Source organism: Octodon degus, unplaced genomic scaffold, assembly GCF_000260255.1.
Source record: "Octodon degus isolate 3935 unplaced genomic scaffold, OctDeg1.0 scaffold00093, whole genome shotgun sequence".
NCBI lineage: Eukaryota > Metazoa > Chordata > Mammalia > Rodentia > Octodontidae > Octodon > Octodon degus.
The window spans coordinates 4,611,249-4,634,196 of record NW_004524669.1 but is presented as its reverse complement, the minus strand read 5'-3'; the positions used below and the strand labels follow the sequence as shown (position 1 = coordinate 4,634,196).

General features: G+C 50.3%; 2 protein-coding genes across 3 annotated transcripts in view; both read left to right on the top strand.

Annotated features, from left to right (window-relative positions):
• The first annotated feature begins 140 nt into the window (after window positions 1-140).
• Krt82 (keratin 82) lies at window positions 141-10,854 on the top strand. The gene is made up of 9 exons (XM_012516159.2): window positions 141-617; window positions 2,354-2,562; window positions 4,606-4,666; window positions 5,288-5,383; window positions 5,708-5,872; window positions 8,379-8,504; window positions 9,134-9,354; window positions 9,546-9,577; window positions 10,100-10,854. Exons 1-9 carry the CDS (start codon window positions 213-215, stop codon window positions 10,333-10,335), a joined length of 1,551 nt encoding a protein of 516 aa, XP_012371613.2. The 5' UTR covers window positions 141-212; the 3' UTR covers window positions 10,336-10,854.
• Window positions 10,855-19,502: 8,648 nt separating this feature from the next.
• Window positions 19,503-22,948, top strand: part of Krt84 (keratin 84) — an 8,080-nt gene continuing 4,634 nt past the window's right edge. The window contains exons 1-5 of one of the 2 annotated variants that reach the window (XM_023722729.1): window positions 19,545-19,788; window positions 19,915-20,081; window positions 21,301-21,509; window positions 22,069-22,129; window positions 22,847-22,942. In XM_023722729.1, the coding sequence (XP_023578497.1) occupies window positions 19,545-19,788; window positions 19,915-20,081; window positions 21,301-21,509; window positions 22,069-22,129; window positions 22,847-22,942 (777 nt within the window). Of the gene's footprint in view, window positions 20,082-21,300; window positions 21,510-22,068; window positions 22,130-22,846; window positions 22,943-22,948 lie in introns of both variants that reach the window. The other variant, XM_004637849.1, reaches the window with a different exon arrangement.

Sequence of the window (22,948 nt, the reverse complement as noted above, 5' to 3'; positions counted from 1 at the left end):
GCTCCTGCTCTTTGCTACCCTAATTATCTACCCTGCTACTTAGCAGCTGCTAATATCCCAAGCTCATAAACCTGATTTACTGGTGATTGGGAGATTGACCCAGCTCAGCCCCCAGCCCCCTACCATATAAAAGAGAGGCTGGGCCACAACCTGGTCATTCCTGTCCCTGTTCTCTCCTCCAGGGCTCCGTCTCTCTGCCTCTCACTCCTGCCATGTCGTGCCGCTCCTTACAGATGGGCTCCAGGTGTGGCAGTCGGAGTTTCAGCTCATGGTCCGCTGTCATGCCCCGGGTGGTCACCCACTGTGAAGTAAACAAGGGGCCGTGCTGGCCTAGCAGTGGCGGGGGGCTCCGAGTCCTGGGCTGCCTTGGTTCCCGGAGCCTGTGCAATGTGGGCTTCGGCAGGCCTCGGGTGGCCTCTAGGTGTAGTGGGCCTGGCTTCGGGTATCGAGCAGGGGCCACCTGTGGACCGTCTGCTTGCATCACCCCTGTCACCATTAACGAGAGTCTTCTAGTCCCACTGACCCTGGAGATTGACCCAACGGTACAGAGGGTGAAAAGGGATGAGAAGGAGCAGATCAAGTGCCTCAACAACCGCTTTGCATCCTTCATCAACAAGGTAAGAGGGAGGGCCCAGGGCATCAGGGCAGGAGGTGCAAAATCCACCACAGAGATACCTGTGTGTGCCCAAGGACAAGAGGTGCTGACAGTGGAGAAACGGCCATCTGTGTACCGGCCTCTCTAGAATTGCATGCGCATTCATCGTTGAAAGCCGGTTAGAGCAAGCACAGCACTGAAAATTTCTGCATCCCAATCCTGGTTTTAGTGTCTCATTTCACTCCTAATAATATCTGAGAAAATCACCAAGGGTACCTTAAGTCAGACAGTAAGAGAAACTTTCAGAGGCATACTGAAAAGGACGACCAGAGTCTGAAGGGGCTCTTGCTGGTGACGCTTTAGCATAGGACCAACCACCTTCTGTGTGCCTGCGCTGCCACAAGACTTAGGTTTGAAGGAGGAATTTTGGACATTTTGTGACCCTGAAATTTGCCATCAGCTTAAAACTGGGATGAGGAAAAAAAATGGAGCAGTCAGAGCAGGGGACACAAAGTGGCCTTTGCCCGAGTCTCATATCTGTCAACTCTAGATCCAGACCTCCAGAAGGCCTCAGAGAAGGGCCATGGGCTACCTTGAAGGGCACTGAGCCAGTCTGTCATCCATGAGCAGCCCACAGGCCTGTCTCCCTCTGCCCTCAGTGAGGCTCTTGAAGGAGTTATAATTCATTGGAGAGCTGAGGTGGTATTTCTGGTGACCCCAAGGCTGCTGGGACGTAAGTCAGTGTCCTGGCCCTAGGGCTGGCTCCGCTCCTGTGACCTGAATCCCTGTGTAAGCCACTCTCTGTGCAGCCCTGACGATTCTATACCCTCATGGAGAAGAGGGTGAGAGAGAGTGGGAGAATTCGAGGAGATAATCTGTAAAAATCCACTTCACAAAAGATCTTGTTCACTTACAATTTTATTTATTTTTATTTATTGTTTTTTACAATTTTATTTTTAAACATTACAAATTTCTGGCTATAGGCCCATTCCAAGGATGTGGACCCTGGCCATCGACAATGCCATCCCCTTTCAGGGACAATAGGTGCCTCCACTGAGGTGGTGCTCACCAGCAGTAGGGCAATGGTCCTTCTGCAGCTATCTCAAGAAGCAAGGCTCAATATGGAAATCCCAGGGCAAGGACTGGAGGCCATGGTCCCTTTGCTAGTGACAAAGTAGTGGGGACAACTCATTTGATTTCTTTTCATCTCGGTGCAATACACAAAACTGGAGATGTTCCAGTGGCTACCCGTGACACTTCGACCTGTAGTTCTTAGAGGCAGCCATGTGGATTGGGACAGAGCAGGTGAAAAGAGCAGCAGGCCCCAAATACAATCCTTGGTGTTAGCTTGTGCCCTGAGTGCTCTGGAGACTGCAAAAAAAAGGAACCACGGGTTCTCAGGGAATTAGTGGGCAGGACTGTAGAATACATCCCACGGAGACTCTTTAGGGACAAGAGGGAGCCCAAGATCAAAGCCATAAGTCTACCAGAGGCAAGGAGGCAGGGCTGGAATGTGGACCTTCCCCAGGCCTTGGACAGCAGCATTCTACTATGTGCAACCCAAATAGAAAGGGGGGGGGTCCTCCAAGTGCTTCCGGGGCAGAAGAGACCCAGAGATGCCCTTAAGTTCCAATCTCTGTGGACCTTAACTTTTGCACATCTTAGTGTTGGGAGAGGGCACCAAATCATCCCACTGCCGTCTCCGAGGCAGGGGTCCAGGGCCCCTACTTCCTGGTGAGGCCTCATTTTTGGCTGCAGGTGCGGTTTCTGGAGCAGAAGAACAAGCTGCTAGAGACCAAGTGGAACTTCATGCAGCAGCAGAGGTGCTGCCAGAGCAACATGGAGCCCCTCTTTGAGAGCTACATCTGCACCCTGCGGAGGGAGCTGGAATGCATGTCCGGAGAGCATGCGAGGCTGGAGGCAGAGCTCAGCAGTGTCCAGGATACGCTGGAGGGCTACAAGAAAAAGTGAGTTGGCTCTGCTTCTATCCCTTGAGGGGATCTAGGGCAAGACACAGAATCTGGGCCTTGGTTTCCCATCTGTAAATGGTAAGCCAGGCTCCACAGAGGAAGAACAATCAAGTGGGATAATGTAGGCTGAGCACACCATGTATCACATAGATGGCACGCGCAGTTCTGTGATTCTGCATTTGTCTTTACCGCCTTCCCCCTTCCTCTGCCTAGTGAGGGCCCTCAGAACCTCTCAATGTAAAGCACACTCTGTTAGCTGCCATTTTTAAGGGCCCAATGCCTGCTCCAAGCTACCTGCCTGTTCTGCCTCACCTTCCATCTGCACACCCAGAACCATTTCCTGCTCCCCACTGGATCCCTGCAACTCTTCCCACCAGGCTTCCGTGCCTGCTTCTCCTTCCACTTGATAAGCCCTCTGAGTATTTCCCCTCACCCACCCGGGAAGCTCGCTTGTCCTCATCCCTGACTTCTGGCTTCCCCATCCCTTCCTGTCACACAGCTGGAAATGATCTTAGATCTTTGTCATCCACCCGCCTCCACCCCTCATTCTCAGGGACTTGAACTCATTCTGTGTCCATCTTCAGTGTTTTGAGATTTGCACTATCCATCCTGCCCCACGTCCCCTCCCCAGCGAAGCCCTAGGTCTGACCACAGCCTGGAGCAGGTGGCTTGTGACTGTGTGTTAATGAAGAGTCACCAAGCAAGTAGCTCCAATGGTTACAAGGGACTGAGGCCCAGATTAGCTGTCCCCTGAGGGGTCCTGGGGAATCCTAGGTGGGTCTGCCCTGGGAACAGCACCTTGAGGGAATGCATTCTGTTAGGAGAAATTGAGATGGATGTATTTCCATTAGGGAGAAACTGTAAGTATACTGAGAGCAGCAATTTGCAGAGGATGTGGCAGTAAAATCGAGCTATGTTGGGGACATTCATGCCATGGGTGTCAACCACAGCCCTTCTTAGTGCCAGGCACTGCACTGGGAAGTACTGATACTCTACAAAGGGAAGGTGGCCCCTTCCTAAAGATGCTGCAGCCCAGTCCACACAAGCCACCTGCACTGAAATGTGAACACCTGTAAGTGGAACAGCACGGAGAGAAGAGTCTGGAGACAGGCTGAACAGAGTGCGCTGGGGAGGGCTTCCCAGGGCAGGTGCCATTGGCTTGGGGCCTTGAAAGATAAGGGAACAAACTTTGCAATGGTTTGTTCCCAAAGGGGAATCCAGTGTAGACCTCAGAAATGAGACTGGAAGGGAGTAGATGACAAAGAGGGGCCAGAGTCTACCAGTGAGGGGACAACTCCAGCAGATAGTGACAGGTAAGAGATGAGGCACAGAGGTTAAGTCCCTCAACCAGTTGCCCATGATGAGCAAGTGATGGGAGGAATTCAAAGCTGGGCAGTAAGTTCTGGGTCCCAGTGTTAGTTCTTGGAAGACTCTGCTAGGAAAAGGAGAAAGAGGCATCCAGAAGCATAGAAAGCCTTCTAATGGATGGGTACTGCTCACCAAATGAATCACCCTAGTCAGGGTGAACCCCAACCCTGATCCCTGTACCTCAGGGGAGCAGTGTGTGGGCCATGGACCTTGGGGACATAGTTAGGCTGCCTCTATGAGTCTAGTAATGTAGCTAATTGCTACCTCTGCCACTGGGCTGCAGTGGGGCCAGGCTTGGTACTGTTTGCACAAGCAATTGCAGGGACTGCAGCCAGTTCAGAACAACATGGCAAAGGTGACTAGGCCCACAGTACACCCTCTTTCAAGTTCCCAGAGGAAATAAGCTGAGAGGGCTTCCTCCACAGCAAGAGGGACCACAGGTAGCCTCAAGGAGGACTTCCTGGAGGATGACTCACCACAGAAACGGGAGTGGGAGGGCAGAGCTTGGAAGGTGCTGTAAGAAGCACTGGTAAAAATCACCTGTCTTGAGCAGAGAATGAAGAGCAGGTGTCCAGGGCAGGCAGGCATCGAGGGCATAGGGGCCCCCAAGGGCCCACTCCCAGATCCCTTCCAAACCCCACACACCCAACTAAAACTCCATCATCCTCTTAGGTACGAAGAAGAGCTCTCCCTGCGCCCCTGTGCTGAGAATGAGTTTGTCGCCCTGAAGAAGGTGAGGAGGAGGCACAAGGAGGAGGGCTGTGGGACTGTGTTCAGATGTGTCCACAGCTTACCCACTCACCTAAGGATCCTTTCTACTCAGCCTCCCAAGCCAGCTCCATTATTCTAGGAGAAAAGAAGGCCAGTCTCCTCCATCCCCCAGCTGCCTTGCAAAGGGGCAGATGACCAAGCCTGCCTCACCCCCAACTCCTATGACCCAAAACTAGATTGGGGGAGTGTCCACACCTGCCCAACCAGCTGAAAGTGTGGCTAATATGAAGGCACAGACAAACAAAGCTCTGATTCAAATCCTCACAGACGAAAACAGTTGCCATGATTCCTCAGATAAGTAACCAGATATTTCCAGGCGAAGTTCTGCAAAGGAAGCTCTGAGAACCCACACTTAAGGCTCCTCCCTTTCCACCCCTGCCCCTAAAGGTACACCCCCAGGGCTGGGGACCTGTCTCCCACCACAGCTCCATCACTTCCTGCACTTTCGCATGGCCCTCCGTGAGGAGAGGTGGCCCACATTCGCCACCCGCTGCCAGCTGGCCGGGGGTGGGCCTCGCTGAAGGAGGCATGGCCCCTCCAAGCCCCCAGCCCTGAGGTGTGGTTCCTCTCTGCCCTGCTGCAGGATGTGGACACAGCCTTCTTGGTGAAAGCTGACCTGGAGACCAACGTGGAGGCTCTCGAGCTGGAAATAAACTTCCTGAAAAACTTGTTTGAAGAGGTACCCACAGCCATGTTGACTTTTAGGTGGTGGGCCAGGGGCTGTGCTAGTGGAGCTGGGGGACAGGGTACATGTGCTGTGCTCCAGCAAGAAGGCTGGTACTCAGAGAGTAAGGTAAGCAGAAGGCGGCCTGTCTAGCTCCTCGGATCTCAGGCCCCTCCAAGTAAGCTCAGCCACTAAAGGAAGGGGACAAGGTACACCTTGACTACGGAAGTCTGGGGACAGTCACAGCCCAGTCCTGCGCAAATGTACCATGGGGCGAGGTTAGAGCAGGCTCTCCCTCCCTGTTTCCTGACCAATCTTCTCATCCCTTCTTCTCTCCAGGAGATTGCAATGTTGCAGTCTCAGATCTCTGAAACATCAGTCATCGTGCAGATGGACAACAGCCGGGATCTGGACATGGATGACATCATCGCTGAGATCAAGATGTACTACGAGGAAATCTCCAGACGCAGCAAAGCCGAAATGGAGGCCTGGTACCGGCGCCGGGTAAGGCTAGAATGCAGAGGGCAAGACTAGAGCCAGGGGAGGTGCAGGAAAGGAATGGGAGGGGATCCCTAGATGCCCTCTGCCCCAGGAAGTAATGGGAACATGGCTAATGAAGACGGTAGCCACAGCACGGCATCAGGGAATCCCATAAACCCCAATCTGTTGTTTCCACTGGGCCTCAAGCCAGGTCCCTGCAGATTGTGTGGGAAGAAGCTACAACAGATAGCGCAGGCCTATCACTCGAGCGTGGGGACCCCTGCATATTTACCTGCAGACTCATCAGGTATTCCTCTAAACAGCATCTAGGACTATAATTGGAGATGATGGCAAAGGAACCTCCAGGCTTCAAGGCGAGGGAGGAAGCTAGTAGCATGGGGTGATGACTACTGGTGGGGTAGAGACAGTGATTAAAGTGGCCCAGACTTAGTAATTAGGAGCTTGCTGGGAGGCAAAGGGAGCCTTCAGGGCAATTTGATTCAACAAATATTATCATCCCAGTCCCACTGCCCTGCCTACAAAAGCCACCTCGCATCTGATCATTACTGGTTAGTGCCTTCACCAGCAGCTGTTTGTTGGACACTTACCATGTGCCAAGCTCAGGGCTAGAGGCTGGAGATTCAGCAGGGAAAAAGACAGAGCAATTCCTGTCCTGGTGTTCTGGGTTGAGGGGAATAGACAAGAAACAAAGCCAGTGGCTTCATGGAACAGGGTAATGCATGCTACTGAGAACATAAACCAGTGGGCGGGATAAGGGGTGCTGTGAGACTGTGAGCATCAGAGAGGGGAGCCTGGGAAGATGTGCGGCACTGAGGATCCCAAAGCTTGGACCACCGGTGTTCTCGGTAAGATTACTGGGGTGGTGAGGGGGGCAATGAACCAAACCTAAGTCCAAGGAGTATGCCAAGGTTGGGCAGCAGGTCCAGGGAGTCGAGGACAAAAAACACAAATTGTCTGGAAATAGAGGCATTGTCATCTGATCTGCTCTTGAAGGACAGGGAAGTGACAGTAAGCACAGATTGAAAGAAAAGTGTGCCAGGCTGGCACTCCACCAAAGCCAGGACACAAGGCATAAAAGTGTGATGCTCAGTGTGCCATGTGCTATGAGGGAGGTCGGACTACACAGGCTGCCTGGGGCTGGGTCCAGCATCTCTGCAGAGCTGTGCTAATACTGGGGCTTTTCCCTGAGTCACGGGGGCCGCTGCGCACGGAGTGCCTCTAGTGACACCCTGTCTGTGGTCTGAAGATCTAGGGAGATCAGAAGTTGCAAACGTGGCAGAAGTCAGCCCCACTGGCTCAGGTGTGGCCATCTCTGGGCCAGGTGGCCCCCAGCAGGCTACTCCTCTGGCTGCCCCTGGGCCACCCACCAGTCAGGTGGGCTCCAGGAATGTGAACTCATTTGTATATCTGCAGAATGGTAAGGACAGGGCAGGAGAGATAGCTCAGTGGCTTAAGCACCTGCCTAGCAAGCACAAGGTCTTGAGTTTAATCCCCAATACCCCCCCCAAAAAAAAACTGTAGAATAGTAAAGACAATTTCTGTTTGTTCAGGATTTTATTTAACAACAAGGATAAGAAGCTTTTAAAACAAATTCAATTTTTAATTTTTTTCTCAGATAACAAAGTACAAAAATATATTGCCCAGCATGACACAGGAGATATCTACCTATCCATTCTGTCATCTTTAACATGTGGGTTCATGTTCCCTGTTGCCTCATATCCCAAGAGAGCTGCAATATCCACATTCGCGTTAGGCAGGAGAAAAGGAGAAACACGAAGAAACATGCCAACTGAGTCACTTCTCACTTAGAGAGCTTTCCTAGAAGCTCTACCCAACAGTGGTAATGGATCTCTTTGATGAGAAGGCCAAGAAATACTCTTTTATCTGGACTCACAGAGTTCTGTTTTAAAGAAGAAGAGTGGATATTAATCAGACAACTTCTGGCTTCCCACAGTAAACACATAACGAAAGAGCCAAAGAGCATGCCGGCATCCCGTTGAGTATGCCCCCACAAACTGTCAGAAAATCTACAGTTGGATGATTTTTAAAAATTCTATAAATGTAATTTATACTCTTTAGAAATTGGATTTAAAGTCAAAAGGCTAAAAAGAAAAAAAGCATGAGGCCCAGGTAGGACCTCACCTTGCACTCTTGTGTCCTTGGTCCGTAACTATTGCAGCCTGCACATAGAAACCACTGCTGAGGTCCACAGCGGCATCCAAGAGAGAAAGAACCCTCAGGATCTGTGGCAGAGAGAAAAGGCCTTAGAGCTTGGAAGGAAACTTAACAAGCCTGAGGCTTAGGCGGAAGGGTGAGATGGGAAGGCGAGCAGCCAGGTCAGGGCCCCAATCCTGAGCAGCAGTGAGTGGGGGATGGGCAGCAGGCCAGGTAGATGAAGCCAGAGAGGCGGAAGGAGTAGGGATGTCATGGGAGAAGAGCCTGGGAACAGTGAGACAGGGGCTGGGCAGCACCACGGTGTCCTGGTGTTCCCACCTCTATGTCCCGGCAGTTCGAGGAGCTGAGGATGACAGCTGGAAACCACAGCGACAACCTCCGCAGCCGCAAGAATGAGATCCTGGAAATGAACAAGCTGATCCAGCAGCTGCAGCAAGACACTGAGACAGTGAAGGCCCAGGTGAGAGGAGAGGGGCCGATGGGACCCTGACTGAGAGAGCAGCATGATATGGGAGGCCCAAGCCCCCAGGGAGCACAGCTGGCAAGGGGACAAACTGTGCCATCTTGCCTGGGAGGAGGCAAGCTCTGTCTATACCAGTGGACCACTACCAGTGGCAATGGGCAGCCTCAGGAGCAGCCAGGTCCCCAACAGCAGCCATGTGACCTAGTGTTTGAGATGAAGTCGCAGAGGGTAGAGGAAAAATGTTCTCCATGGTCCCTTCGAACCCAGACTTTAAACCTCTAACTGTGAATTACGAAGTGACCCTGAGGTGCTTGTATCAGACCCACTCTAGTCTCCTAAGCTAGTGAAGAGCAGCCGGGCATTTAAAATCTATTCAACCCCAACCAACCCATCCACCCTCTTAATTGCTGAACATAGCTAAAAGGAAAGTCTCAGGTGCCCCTCCAATGCTTTAGACAGAAAATGGCTTCCACTTACCAGGAGGAGCCAGACGTCACACTCTTAGGGTGAAACACACAGCACTTTTGGGCCTGACAGTTACCACTATGTGCTCCCCCTGCTATTCTGAGGATCTGGCTCAGGGTTCTGGGCCCCTATGTGATGTCTTGCTATGCCCTCCCTTCCAGCGCTGCAAACTCGAGGGGACCATTGCTGAGGCGGAGCAGCAGGGTGAGGCGGCCCTCAACGATGCCAAGTGCAAGCTGGCAGGGCTGGAGGAGGCCCTTCAGAAGGCCAAGCAGGACATGGCCTGCCTGCTCAAGGAGTACCAGAAGGTGATGAACTCCAAGCTGGGCCTGGACATCGAGATCGCCACCTACAGACGCCTGCTGGAGGGCGAGGAGCACAGGTAGGCTCAACAGAGGAGAGGCCCCAGGGCATCTGCTCTCTGGCACTTATAGGCTATTGCTGAGCCACCAATCAAGGAAAACTCAGAAGGCTCAGGGGCTTGAGTCCTCCTCCTCTGTAGGACGACAATAGAAGAAGGGAGGTGCTCCTTGAATCTCTCTAATACAGTCGCCTTCTCCTTCTTCTTCCCAGGCTGTGTGAAGGCATTGGGCCCGTGAACATCTGTAAGTAGATCAGCCACATCCCAGAGGTCTTGGGCTCAGGAGTTGATCAGCACAACACAAAAGCCCAGGTCTCAGGGGCCTCCTTACCCGGCAGGAAGGGCCTTGTCTGTTGCGAGTCCTGGGCTGATAAAGAAGTTCTCTGTTGGGGCTATCCATATCTTTGGGGAATTGAAACTATGAACGTATGCACAGCATGGTTCCCAAAGTCTCCAGGAGCTGCCCTGACAAGAGTGTTTTTTGCTAGAGTGCAAGGGTTTGAAGCAGGCTCATGAGAGACATAGAAAGAGAGAAGCAGACATCAGGCCTGGCCTCAAAAAGCCTCCAGGGAAAAGGGAGAACTAGGGGTATTTCCAAGTCCTGGATGTGGTGAGGATGGGAAGATTTGGAGGTGGTACCTAGGATGGGGTATCTTTGAAGGTGAGTGCCAACAGGTGAGAGTAATGGCCTGGCTGAGATGTTTCAGGACTGCTGTCTCAGAGTTACATAAGATAGGGCCCTGAGTCTCATTCCCTGTCCCCACAGCCGTGAGCAGTTCCAAAGGTGCCATCCTATACGAGCCATGTGTGGTCAGCACGCCTATGCTGAGGCCCGAGTACTGCACAGGGAGCACCGGCATCCTGAGGAGCAGTGGGGGCTGCAGCGTGGTGACCACTGGTGAACTCTACATCCCCTGCGAGCCCCAGGGGCTTGTGGGTTGTGGAAACAGGAGGACCTCCAGCATGAAGCTGGGGGCTGGAGGCAGCTCCTGTGGCCACTAGTGTTAGCACTGACCCAAAGGCTGGTAATTCAGGGGACAATTCCTGGGTGTCACTATTTCGAAAGCCCACCTTCCCATACTGACTCCAGATTCCCCTGAGATTTCCACTGGGAAATCATGTAACTGGGTGAAGACCCCAAAGGAGGCCCTGGGATAGGGTGGGATACAGAGAAAGAGGATGCACTACTTCTGGTGGGCGTCAGCCCTACCATGGCCAAGAGAATGAGCAGGCTGAGTGGACACATCACAATTCAGCTTTGCAGGAGGTCCCTGGCAGTTTCCCACAAAGCCAGCCATTCCTTCCCACCCCACCGCAGCTCCCCACCTCTCTTCCCTCTGGTTCTCCTGCACCCAAGAAAAGTGAACTTCTTTTAGCTCCCAACCCCCTGGAGACATGCTCTATTGCAAATACAAACATCTCCCAAATACCACCCTGATTTCCAAAAGTAAAAGTTTCAGGATCACTCAGGATCTGATAGTGTCCTACTGGCACGAAACTCAAGAGGTGTCCTTAAGACAACAGATTGACGGAGGGTCTAAGTCTGGGCAGCCGGAAGAGTGTGGTTAGCAAGATGAACAAAGATGCGCAGATGAGAGCAGCGATTAACCAAAAGTTAATAGAAACTGGAGAAAGAGAACACCTCAAAGAGTTGCTGTGAGCTAAATTAATTGAATGTGGCTGGAAGGATCAATTGAAGGCCCACTGTAAAGTGGAAGAGAGAACCTTTGCAAGCTGACTCCACACCAAGCTCCTTCCACATGCTCTGCGCATCTGAACTTTGAAAGCAGAATCTATAAATTGCATCCCCACATACTAAGGTCAAGAAAGAACTTAATGGGAAATAATCTCCACCCATTAACTCTCCTCTGACATCAGGATTACCAAATCCAATGGACACTTGTCTATCCTTATGTGACCTCTGCTGGAAAGTGAGACTGTTGGTGACCCTGCCAGTTGGAACACTCGTCCCACTCCTCACATTGTTTCTTCCTTCCTACCACTGGAAGTTCCTTCTGTTTCATGTGGAGTATATTTGCTGTGTGTGACTCTTAAGTAATAATGTTTCGTAGGGCTTTATCCTGAGCCCTCTGCCTGACTAACTGGATATACATTGCCTGGGCAAATCCCAAGAAATGGGTCAGACCAAGGCTTCAGATACCACAGGTCGATAAATACTAAACTGCACCTTCAAACCAGACGTATTTCTAGCCTTCAGACCCACATTCTCCTCTGCTGGGGATCAGCTTCTTTGGATGTTCCACAAACACTTCAAACTGACCAAACCTAAAACAGTGGTTATATTTTTCCCCACTAACTACCCCTGTTGTATCCTTTATCTCTGAATGGTATGGCCCAGACATACAGATTGCCTGAAGATCTTATTAAAATGCTGATTCTGAAGGTAAAAAAAAAAAAAAAAGACAACAGATTGACTTGCTCAGGTATATTGAACGTAAACTGTGAACATAAGTTTGTTTCCCGAGCTCACACTGCCAGATGAAGGTGGGAAGTGTTTAGAACAAAGGCCAAGGGCCCAGGGACGGACAGAAAATCAAGAACCAACATTATTTGTTCAGTAGAATCAAGTTTCATCCCCACTATACACAGCCAACCAGTTCCTCTCCTTCCCCTTTAGTTCCTCTTATTTTGGGACTTTGGGTCTGATAGGCACACAGGCTTCCCTGCTATAGTCTGTACAGCTACCTTAGCAACTTGGAAGCTATGGTTTAGAGCCAGGAAAGGGAAGAGAGGATGCTGAGCTGACCCTAACTCCAGGATTCAATCTCTCTGCTGGGAACCTCTCAGGCTCTCTGTTACCAATAAACTGACTCTGTTCACACTGTGAGAATTAAGATTACTCGCCTCTGCTCTGCATAGGATACACAGTAAGTCCAAGGGAAATCAGGAGCAGCCTTTGAAGACCGGAGGCTAAGGAATGGAATTAAAACTTTCTATAGCAATGGGAAAATGATGTAAATAATTTACAAACAACCTGTGGAGCATATACGACTCCATACAAATTATATTTGTAACTTGCACATCATACCCCAGTACTTTTCACATCATGTGTGGCATTTAAAACCACCACTATTACAGACATGAGGTCCTGCATACAGTCTAGAGAAAATCCATGGGACCCCTATCACATTAGGATTTAGCAGCCCCAAGGCCCTGGCCCATTCCCCCTATCCTGGATTATTTCCAAGGCATGGAAATAATCCATTGACTTAGAGAAAGCCATGACGAGAAGGGACAGCCCAGTATGGGAAAAGGACCCAGACATTCAATGTCCTCTTCTCATATAAAGAACCCCAAGAGCTGGAGGAAAAGCTCAGTGGCAGTGAATGTGTCCACCACCACTGAGTCCCCTACACCATTCCCTACTGTCTCAGTGGTCCTAGGAACAGCCCCTCTTCAGGGGCTTTCTGCTCCTTATGGGGACTCCTTGAGTTGGGATGAACCTCACCCACCCAGTCACACAGAGCACCCACCCCTGCACCTAGAATGAGATAGCCCCACAGGGGTAGTAGGTCCAGTACCCAGGCCCAGGATATGGAATATAAGAGAAAACAACCGCAGTGGGGAACAACCAAGTAAGGCCTCAAAATCTTCCATTAGATGACCCAGAAATTCTGCCCCTGAGTCTATACCCAAAAGAAAAGAATATACCCTCACACAAATTTAAAATATTATTCACAGCACCTAAAAAAGAGACAGCTCAAATGCTCACCAACAGATGAACAAAGTGCATAGACAAAATGCACCACAACCATACAATAGAATATTTTGACTATAAAAAAGGGATGGAGCCAATACAAGCTACCTCATGAGTAAGTCTGAAAACATTAAGAGAACTGAAAGAAACTGGTCACAAAAGACCATTCATTGCATGATTCCATTTCACATTGTAATGCACAGAAAGTCCAGGAACAAAGAAATCTGTAGAGACAGAAAGCTGAGTGGTGTAACCTCAAGGCTGACAGGAGGGAGTTGGGGGGATTTTCTTTTTGGAGTCATGACAGCATTCTAAAATTGAATGGTGAAGGGACAGACAAATAGCTCAGCGGATTAAAGTGCTTGCAAGCAGGTACTGGGGCTGGGTGTTCGATCCCCGGGCCTGCCATGCCGGCCCCACCCCCCCAGGGCACACCGAGATGGCAATTGAGACTGTATTGGTGGCGCCTGTAGTCCCAGCTCTTGGGAGGCTGTAAATAGGCAGATTACTATGAGCCCAATCTAGTAGTGAGACCCTGAATACCCTGTAGACCCTTCCCTAAAAATACAGAATAAATAAATAAATAAATAAATAAAATAGAATGGTGAAGGCACAAAACCTGTAAATATACTAAAACCCACTAAATTCTAAATGAGCAGAATTACATCTCAATAAGATTGTTGGAGGAGATGGGAGCCAAGTTACCAAGTTATAGCTGTGAGAATTTCCATGGAGGTGAAAAGCAGAGGGTCAAGGGAGACAAAACTGCAGGGCGCACCTTAGTCACAGGACATGGGCTGTTGTCCAGTAGGTGGCAGGCAAGAATGAATCCTCAAGGCCTATGGGACTGTGAGGGGAAGGCTGCCTGGCCAGGAACCTCCGGGGAGATGGATCTGTGGCTGGGAGCCCGCACCCCCAGGGCCTGTGACTCAGAGATCAATCTCCACAAACTGGGGGAAAAGGGAGGGGAAGGGTCAACCGCAGAGCCTCAGTTCCCACTTGAAGTTTCATTGCTCTGGACCTGGGCCTGGAACCAGCTAAGCTCTCTACTGACTAATACCTCAGAGCTCTGGAAATGACAGGGAAGCTTTAGCCCAGAGTCAGCAAAGACAGATACTGAGGAGATTGACCACCTCTATCCCACAGAAGACTACCTGAAGCCTTCACCCCACTTAGGTGTTTGGCTGGGGTAAAAATAAAGACGGTGCCTTCCCTCACTGGAGGACTCTGGCCTGGTGACCACATCTTTGAGACTTTAGTTTCAAAGTGCATAGGCCCCTCAGGAGTGTCTGTTGGGGAAGGGAAGACGTTGGAACCATCACTAACATCATCGCAATAGCAGAATGTCACAGCTCAGGCCTGGACACAGACTCATAGGCCTAGGCAAGTCCCCTCCAGAGCATCTACCTGGGATTCCCCCTCTACTCACTATCAGAAAGTGTCCCATCCCCCTTCCCCACAGAGGAGGCCAGGACTCAAGGCAGATGAGACAAAAGTGCCTCCTAGTGGTGGCCCATGCTCTCAGTGTTCTAGTTTCACTCAACTTGGCAAACACTTCTGGAGCCTGTATCACCAGGTGCTAGGGAACAGGAAGAAGTGTCAGGGACCTCTGCCCTCCAAGAGAAAAGAAAAACATCTGCAAAAAGCCATGGCTCCAGAATCTGCCTGGAGAATTGAAGCCCCAGCCCTTCGAAGAAATGGCATCAAAAAGCACCAAGAGGAGAAGAGGACCCAGGATGGAGACATTTCTGTGTCTCTCTCACTTCTGCACCCCCATCCTTCTCTGCTCTCAGGTGTTCATAGAGTCCTCTCCCTGTAAGGTCTCCACTGTGGTGGCCCCTCCTCTCCTCACAAAATCACCTCTGTAACCCATTGCTTTCCTCAGTGGGTTTCCAAGCACAAGGGCCAATGCCTTCAAAAATGGCCCCTCAAGTGAAGGGGAGGAGCCCAGGGTCACTGGGCCTGATGGCAGGGAGGGGGCTGCCCAAATGCTAGCACCAGAGGCAGTGTCACGCACGCAGGAGCACTCAGTGAAAGCTTGCTGCCATTCAGGAATAGCACTTCTGCTCTGGATGAGTGACTGTAAGCAATGTGAAGGGCTTTAACACAACCTGAAATACCTTTCTATAGCAGAGGGACACCCAGCAAGGAAGTGATTTATCTTCTCTGGGAAGGGTTTCAGATTTCAAACAAGTGATCTGAGAGGGCAGAGCTGGAGGTGTGGGTGAAGGCAGAGCAGCCTCCCCTCTGCCTTGGTCTCCTGCTGGGGACTCCTGCTGGCTTCCCCCTCACCCCTGACAGGTGCAGGTCTCAGCATGAGAGACTCTCCAGACAATGCCTCTCTCCAGCACAAATTTGTCCCCAGGCAAAACAAAAGCACTTGCAGAAGGCGGCTTTCAGTAAAGCCTTCTCAGCACCTGGGCTTCCCCTCAGGTCCGACTTCCCACACACACCCACACACCCAGCCACAGCGCTCAGGGCTCCAGGACCCAGCTCAGCTGTCTGAGAGGAGTCCCCTCCCTCTCCACGGGTTGGGGCTCTATTTCCTCCTTCCTCCTTCCTCCTCCTCCCTCCCCTGCAGATAGTATCGCGATGACCCAGCAGTGGGAGCCCAGTCACCCCACTGAGGAGCCACTGTGGGCTCGGCCAGCAGATCTCCAGGATTACACTCCAGCTGGCTGACGACAGCAGGAAGAAACTGTCACAACAGCAAAACGTCCAGCCCAGGTTGCCAGGACAATTCCTCCACCTCTCAACCTGCCACCCCCTAGAAAATGGCTGAGGGTTGTGTTATGCATCGTCTGGTGAAATAATGTCTCAGAACTATAAAGTGCTGATGGTGACAAGGTTATGCTTGACTGGTCCCCATCACCCCCACCCCTCCCAGCCTGCTCAGGGTTGAAGGAAGCCGAGATTGGGGAAAGCCCAGGAATGCTGCCTAATGGGGTAATGAGGCGCCTCAGCCACGGGGTGTGGTGTATGGGGCTGGGACAAGCAGGATTGCTGAGAAGTGCAGGGAGGATTGAGCCAGAGAAAGAAAAAGGAGCAGAGAAAAGGTGGGACAGAGGAAGAACAATGGAACATGCGGACAGCTACAGGCCCACCTCATGCACATCCCAGAGAGGTCCATGCTGCATCCCAGAACATGGTGAAGGAGGTCAAGTTCTATATCACACAGGATGGAACGGAGGCTCAGAGAGGTCTAGAAATTCCCCCGTGGTCACTGAGGTACCATGAACCAGGGTAGTCAGTATTTGTTTACCATTATTTAGAATGGCTAGTGCATGGCAATCATAGAAAGCAGGTGGACTTTTAGTTAATGGTGTTATTGTTTTCAGGGCCTCTACAGACATGGCCCTCTTACTGATTATTATACACAATAGCTACCTGGAGCAGAACGCTAGAGCCACCTTACCTTCTGTACACCACTATCGAAGGTCATGCTGCTGGTGGGTAACTGGGATTAAACCTGGGTCCATTTGACTCCAAAGTCTATATCAAGTCATCTGTCCTCACTGGTGACCTTTACACAGTCCTCCTGCCTCTCCCCCTTTCACCTCAGCAGGTCCTCCGGTCTCCTTCTTAATCTCCTGGGGCCCCTTGCCTTCTCTCAGAGGATTTGGGGTGTCCTCTCCTCCCAGAAGACAGATTCAAGTCCGAAAGGCCAGAGCTGGAGGGCAAACTAGACTGATCCCCCTCTGAGCGCCTCTATGTCTGGCGTCTCCAGGGCTGCTCCCACCTACCTCCTGCCTGGAATCTCCTCTTCCTAAAATGTCTGCAAAACCCAATACCCCACTACCTCTTTCCCTTCCTTTTCCTGCTTTTAAGCTCTGCAGTGTGTTTAGTCATTCAACAAAATTGGAAGCATGCCTACCTTGTGCCCACTTTGCCAAGCCTAAGGGCACCAGGAGAACTAAACTCCTAACAGTGCTGCTTCCCAGAGCTTATTCCCCAGCCAGGGAAGACAGGTAAACCACACAGGAGAGGACCTGGATGTCAAGCTTGCTAAGGAGAGGGGACAGGTGACAGTGAGTGCATGAGGGAGGGGACATCCCTAGGGGTGGAAAAGAGGACAGGTGAACAAAGACCTGAAACAGCTGAGGGAGCATGGGCCAAGGGGTTGTGTGAGGAAAACCATTCTCAGCAGTAAAGGCAGCAAGTGGGTAAGAGTTTGAGGCATAAATGAGCCCACCTGCTCTACAGACAAGCAGGAGGCCAGCGTGGCCAGAGCACAGCAGGTAGTAGGACAGGTGGTGGGTCTTGAGGATGGGCGGGGGGCTCCCTGGGGAAGAGTCCAGCACAGCCTTGTGTTTGAGGGCTTAGAGCACAGGAATGATTCAGTGTAACTAACAGGCTTTCAACAATGCCCTTGGTTGTGATGTCCAGAAAAGTCTGAAGAGGTAGAGGAGGAAGCTGGGAAATTAGCTGGAAGGACAGTAAACTGGGCTCGGTGAGGCAGGAAAAGGCTGTGGGCCAACATGGGAGCCAGGGGAGGAGAAAAAGCATTCAGATGTATTTTGAAAGTCAAGGTATGCAATAGAGGATATGGCAAAAATCAAGGAAAAAAGAGTACTCCAAGATTTTTGGCTTGAGCTACTATCACCTGGTAGAGATAGTGATGTTAGCAAGTAGAAAGTATTTAGCAGGAATAAGTAGAATGGTGTGGGTTATGCTAAATTTGAGACGATTATGTCTATTCAAATCTACAGGTGGCACACAGCAGGAGGGGGTGTGTGGTAGAGATGTGCCTGGGTAGTCTGTGATGGCAGAGAGTATGGAAATGAAAAGAAGAAAGTGTGTCAAAGAAATGGGTCTGTTGGTTATGCCCAAGACCCCATAAGTCGGGAGCATCGAGCGCTGAGAACAGAGGCTGTGACCTTGGCGAGGGCTCTCTGAGTCTTTATTTTTCTATGTCTTTCCCAGGAGGCTCATGTATAGAAAATACAGTAGTGCCCGCCTGAACTGGATACCTCCTGCCAAAACCACATATCCCCTTCTCATCAGATTTCAGCAGGGCATGGTGGCACATACCTGTGATCCCAGCACTCAGGAGGCTGAAGCAAGAGGATCACTGTGAGTCCAAGGCCAACCTGGACTACAAAGTGAATTCAAGGCCAGCCTGAACTGCATAGTGAGACCCTGTCTCAAAAAGATAAAATAAAATAAAAATCCACAGCATCTAAAAGAACCCAAGCATTCAGTCAAACAGAAGTTTTCCCAGACAGAGAACCTAGACAAACCATGCTACACATTAGCATAGAAAAAGTAGACACAGCCTGTCTCCGGGTCCTGAGCATCTGCAATGTTGTTAACAATAATAACAATATCCATTTTTATTTTCTCTTCAAATGCCTCTTGCCTTGCATCACTCTGTCATAACAAATCATACAGAGGCATCTGTATGAACCTGACTTTAAGTCTGCTCTCTGGGATTCTGGGAAGATAGCTCAGGGGTCTAAGCACCTGGCTGGCAAATGCAAGGACCTGAGTTTGATCCCTGGTACTGCATGCTATGCTGGCCCTGGAATCCTGGGCACTTGCTGTCACCCCAAAACTGGGCGTGGAAGCTCATGTCTGTAAGCCCAGCACCGGAGAGGTTGACAAGAGGATCACTACAAGACTGAGATGCACAATGAGACTCTGTACCAAATAAATAAAGAAATAGTGTTTTTTAAAAAAATTAAATCTGTCCTGTGGTATACTTGCTAAGGGGTATGACACTAGATCAGGGGGTACCCTTACATACAGAAGCCACAGTCTGGTACAGAGTAGGTGCTCAACTCCTTTCTCCCTCTGAAATCAGAGGTGGGTCTACACTGGCCCGAGTGAACTTTGCTATAGGTCCACTCTTATGTAAACAGTCAAACTAGATCACAGAGGATAGATGAAGCACTGAAAAAAGTTTGCTGGTTATTTAATCTGTCTACAGAGAGATCGCACGCTGTGTTCTTTCCAGATAGCTTCTCCCTTGGAACTGTGCAGGCCCCGCATCTCTTTTGCACCCACCTCCTTGCTTCAGCGCTTTTAGTCTACACAGATGCATGCCCTGGAAGCCTCTGGCTGAACTATTACTGTCCTAACTTTCTGGTGGTTAGCCACTCTCGCAGTGAAAAAAGTTTTCGGATTTATGACCAAAGCAAATTAATGTCCCTGTAATGGCAATTGTGGTAGACTTATGGGAAAAAACAGTACCATAATGTTTATGTGTTTATGTGTTTTTAATGTTTATAGGTCTGCTGCGGCAGTCCTCATCCTGATGAGAATAGGTGTGTCTCAGCTAGCTCATTGTTAAGGAGGTTGCAGGCATGAAGAGTTTCTGCTCACTACCCAAGCTCATAAATGCCTTCAAATGGGTTTTTTGTTTTTATGGGGCCAATCCTCAGGTCCCCACACACATATAAGGGGTGAGGAGGATCCACTAGTCTCAAAGGGACTCCTAGCTCCAGCTCGCCCTACTGTACAGTTGCTCCTCGGCTGTAACCAGGAAGACATCATGTCCTGCCGCTCCTACAGAGTCAGCACCAGTCGCCGCGTGGGCAACTTCAGCTCTTGCTCAGCAGTGACACCCCAGAATCACTTTGGAGCCAGCTCTGTCTCCTGCAGGAGTGGGGCTGGTTTCCGGGGTCGGGGTGGCTTTGGTAGTCGGAGTGTCATCAACTTTGGATCTTACTCACCCCGGATGGCAGCTGTGGGCCCTCGTCCCTTCCACTGTGGAGTTGGCTTTGGCGCTGGCAGTGGTGTGGCCTTTGGTAGCGGTGTTGGTCTGGGGTTTAGAGCTGGTAGCAGTGTTGGTCTGGGGTTTGGAGCTGGCAGTGGCCTTGGCTATGGTTTTGGTGGGCCTGGCTTTGGCTACAGAGTTGGAGCTGGTATTGGAGGCCCAGCAGCCCCATCTATCACAGCTGTGACTGTTAATCAGAGCCTGCTGACCCCTCTCAACTTGGAAATTGACCCCAATGCCCAGAGGGTGAAGAAGGATGAGAAAGAGCAAATTAAGACCCTCAACAACAAGTTTGCCTCCTTCATTGACAAGGTACCTATGATAGCCGAAACTCTGGGTTTGGGATAATAAGTGCTAAAGTGGACTGGAGTACATTTTCTCTTTACAAGAACTGGTCCAGGTTGGGGACATTGCCTTTGACACCAGATCCTGCACATGTCCAGGAAAGGCCCTCAGAGATGAGGTCTGAGTTGCTCTGCCCCAGAGCAGGAACAAACCAGAGGAACTGTTATATATTGTGAGATAGGCTGACGCTGGTCCCTTCTTCTAGAAGGAAGGGCAACACCCAGCCAAACCAGAAGGCAACTGGGCAAACCAAGGCCTCTCTGTGCTCCCTTGGCAATGGCTCCTGCACAGGCTAGCAACATGCAGACTTCAGCCAGGGGTCAGATGGTAAAAGTTCAAAGGGTTTCTCTTTTGAGATTCTTATGCTCTTGATGAGATTCTCCTAGTTTCTGAGGCTGGGTGGCCCCATCTGTTCAGGCCTAGAAAAGGGGGAAAGAGAATTGAATCATGCTTATATAAAAAGCCAAGAATTCATACCCCACACAGGGGGTGCCAAGATTCTCCAAGCTGCCTAGATTGAGGAAAACATAGGGAACAACCACCTGAAAATAGCATAGGGAACAAGCATCTTCAGGTTGCTGTAGAGGGTCAGGGACGTGACTTGTGTAAAAGAACTATTGTCCCACAGAGGATGTCCACGTGCAGATGGAGACACAGGCTTGGAGGAGGTTAGGGGACATGAGCTGTAATTTCCTTTTCAGCTGTACACATTGCAGCTGAATGAGGATATGAGACGGGAGATGAGGCTCATCCCCGAATCCTGATGGCTCCAGTGTACTTCCCTTGCGCCCTCATGTTGTGCCGGGGTGGATGACATTGATTTGTCAGACAAACCCCAGAGGAACTGCCATGTTGTGAGATAGGCTGATCCTGGTCACTTCTTCTGGAAGGAAGAGGAATACTTAAGCAGAGTGAATCTTTCTAACCTCTCTGTGAGCCAGCTTGGGCTTTGGGGGCAGGGGACTCAAGTGCTTTAGTTCAAACACCTCTATTTTTAGTCAGGCCCAGCTGAAGGTCAAAAGGAGCCAGAGATCTGATCTTCCAGCTCCTACTGAGTTAGAGGAGGGATGAAAATCAGGAGAGCAGAGAACACTATCACCAGTGACAGTCATTGCTAGGAATGAATGAACATGTGGGGACCCTACCAAGCACTTTAGGTGACATTTCTTTGTCCCTGTTGATTTAGGTGAGGTTCCTGGAGCAACAGAATAAGCTGCTAGAGACCAAGTGGAGCTTCCTCCAAGAACAGAAATGTACCAGGAGTAACCTGGAGCCTCTCTTTGAGAGCTACATCAGCAACCTGCGAAGGCAGCTGGACGTTCTGGTCAGTGACCAGGCCCGGCTGCAGGCCGAGAGGAACCACATGCAGGATGTACTTGAGGGCTTCAAGAAGAAGTAAGTGGTGCCTGGACTGCAAACACAGAGGACACACATGAGCTGACCCCAAAACAGCAGCTCACATGACAGCAGCTAAAAGGCTGGGACCAAATATTGGTCAAAATACTCAACTTGGGGTTGGGAGGAGGGGGCAGTAACGTTGGAGGAGGAGGCTTCCAGTAGGTCCTGAGATAAATGAAGTCTTGGAATTAGGCACAATTTATCCCTAATACTTCCAGTGGGAATAGGCAGGTTGACCCTAGAAATGCAGCCCTCTGATTTTGAAAACCATTTAGCATTAAGCCGGGATCTCCACGCTCTATGGTCAAGTGCAATGATCCGAAGTCGTTTCTAACAGGACAGTATAACAATGCTCCAGATCTTCAGGCTCCAAACCCAAGTTGAAAAAGTAAAAGGAATTTAGAGGAACTGAAGACCACTAGCTCTTAAAGGATCTTAAAGATAAGGCAAGGATGATAGTCGCAGATAGCAACAGGAAGTCACACTCCTCAGTGGACCAGAAGGGTGTTAACAGGCTCAAAAGGAAAACCCACCCTGCTCCTGTTTATCATCCCAGGTATGAAGAGGAGGTGGGATGCCGAGCCAATGCTGAGAATGAGTTTGTGGCTCTGAAGAAGGTAAGGAAGGGGCCGGCCAGATATCTCAGGGGACTAAAGCGTCTGCTTAGGCAGGCACAGGGACCAAGGTTCAATCCCCAGCATGCCTGTGCCGACCTGGCAAATGAAAATGAGTGTGGTGGTACATGCCTGTAATCCCAGTGCTTGGGAGGCTGAAAACAATAGTATCACTTCGAGTCCAATCTGTGTAGTGAGACCCCATAGGCTCTGTATTAAATACATTTTTTAAAAGAAGGTAAGGAAGAAGAATAAGTTCAGACAAGCTTTTAAGATGGGAAAATGTCCCGAGGCCTTCCCCCGCAGAAACAACCCAGGCTGCCCTGTGGAATCTAGCACTATTCACACAGAGACAGTACAACTTCATAGATGGCATCAGAGTCCCTTCAGTGTTCTGATTTGACCTCAGATTATTTAGAACTGGGTGACATGGGAACAGAGATCTGAAAAGATGAACTGTTAATGAAGTGTCATGCGTTACCAGATTTTCTGACCTTTAAATAAGCATTGAAGAATATCCAGCAGCCGCTGGGGCTTTTCACATTGTGGTAAAAAAAAAAAAAGCAATTGTCACCAAGCTTCACTCCCACCCATCCCAAAAGCTCACAAGAGTTGACCCTGTGGGAGAGGTGGATTTCCCACTCATCTGCAGACCCTGGCTACAAAAAGGGCAAAGAGAGCATAGGTAATAAGTATTGTGTTTTTCTCTCTTTTATGCAGGATGTAGATACGGCTTTCTTGAATAAATCTGATCTGGAAGCCAACGTGGATACTCTAACTCAGGAAATTGACTTCTTGAAAGCTTTGTACTTGGAGGTGAGG

Coding starts and splice junctions, on each gene's coding strand:
- Krt82 (XM_012516159.2), top strand. CDS start 213: ATGTCGTGCCGCTCCTTACAGATGGGCTCCAGGTGTGGCAGTCGGAGT. Junction 5,873..8,378: donor AGGCCTGGTACCGGCGCCGG/GTAAGGCTAGAA, acceptor ATGTCCCGGCAG/TTCGAGGAGCTGAGGATGAC. Junction 8,505..9,133: donor CTGAGACAGTGAAGGCCCAG/GTGAGAGGAGAG, acceptor CCTCCCTTCCAG/CGCTGCAAACTCGAGGGGAC.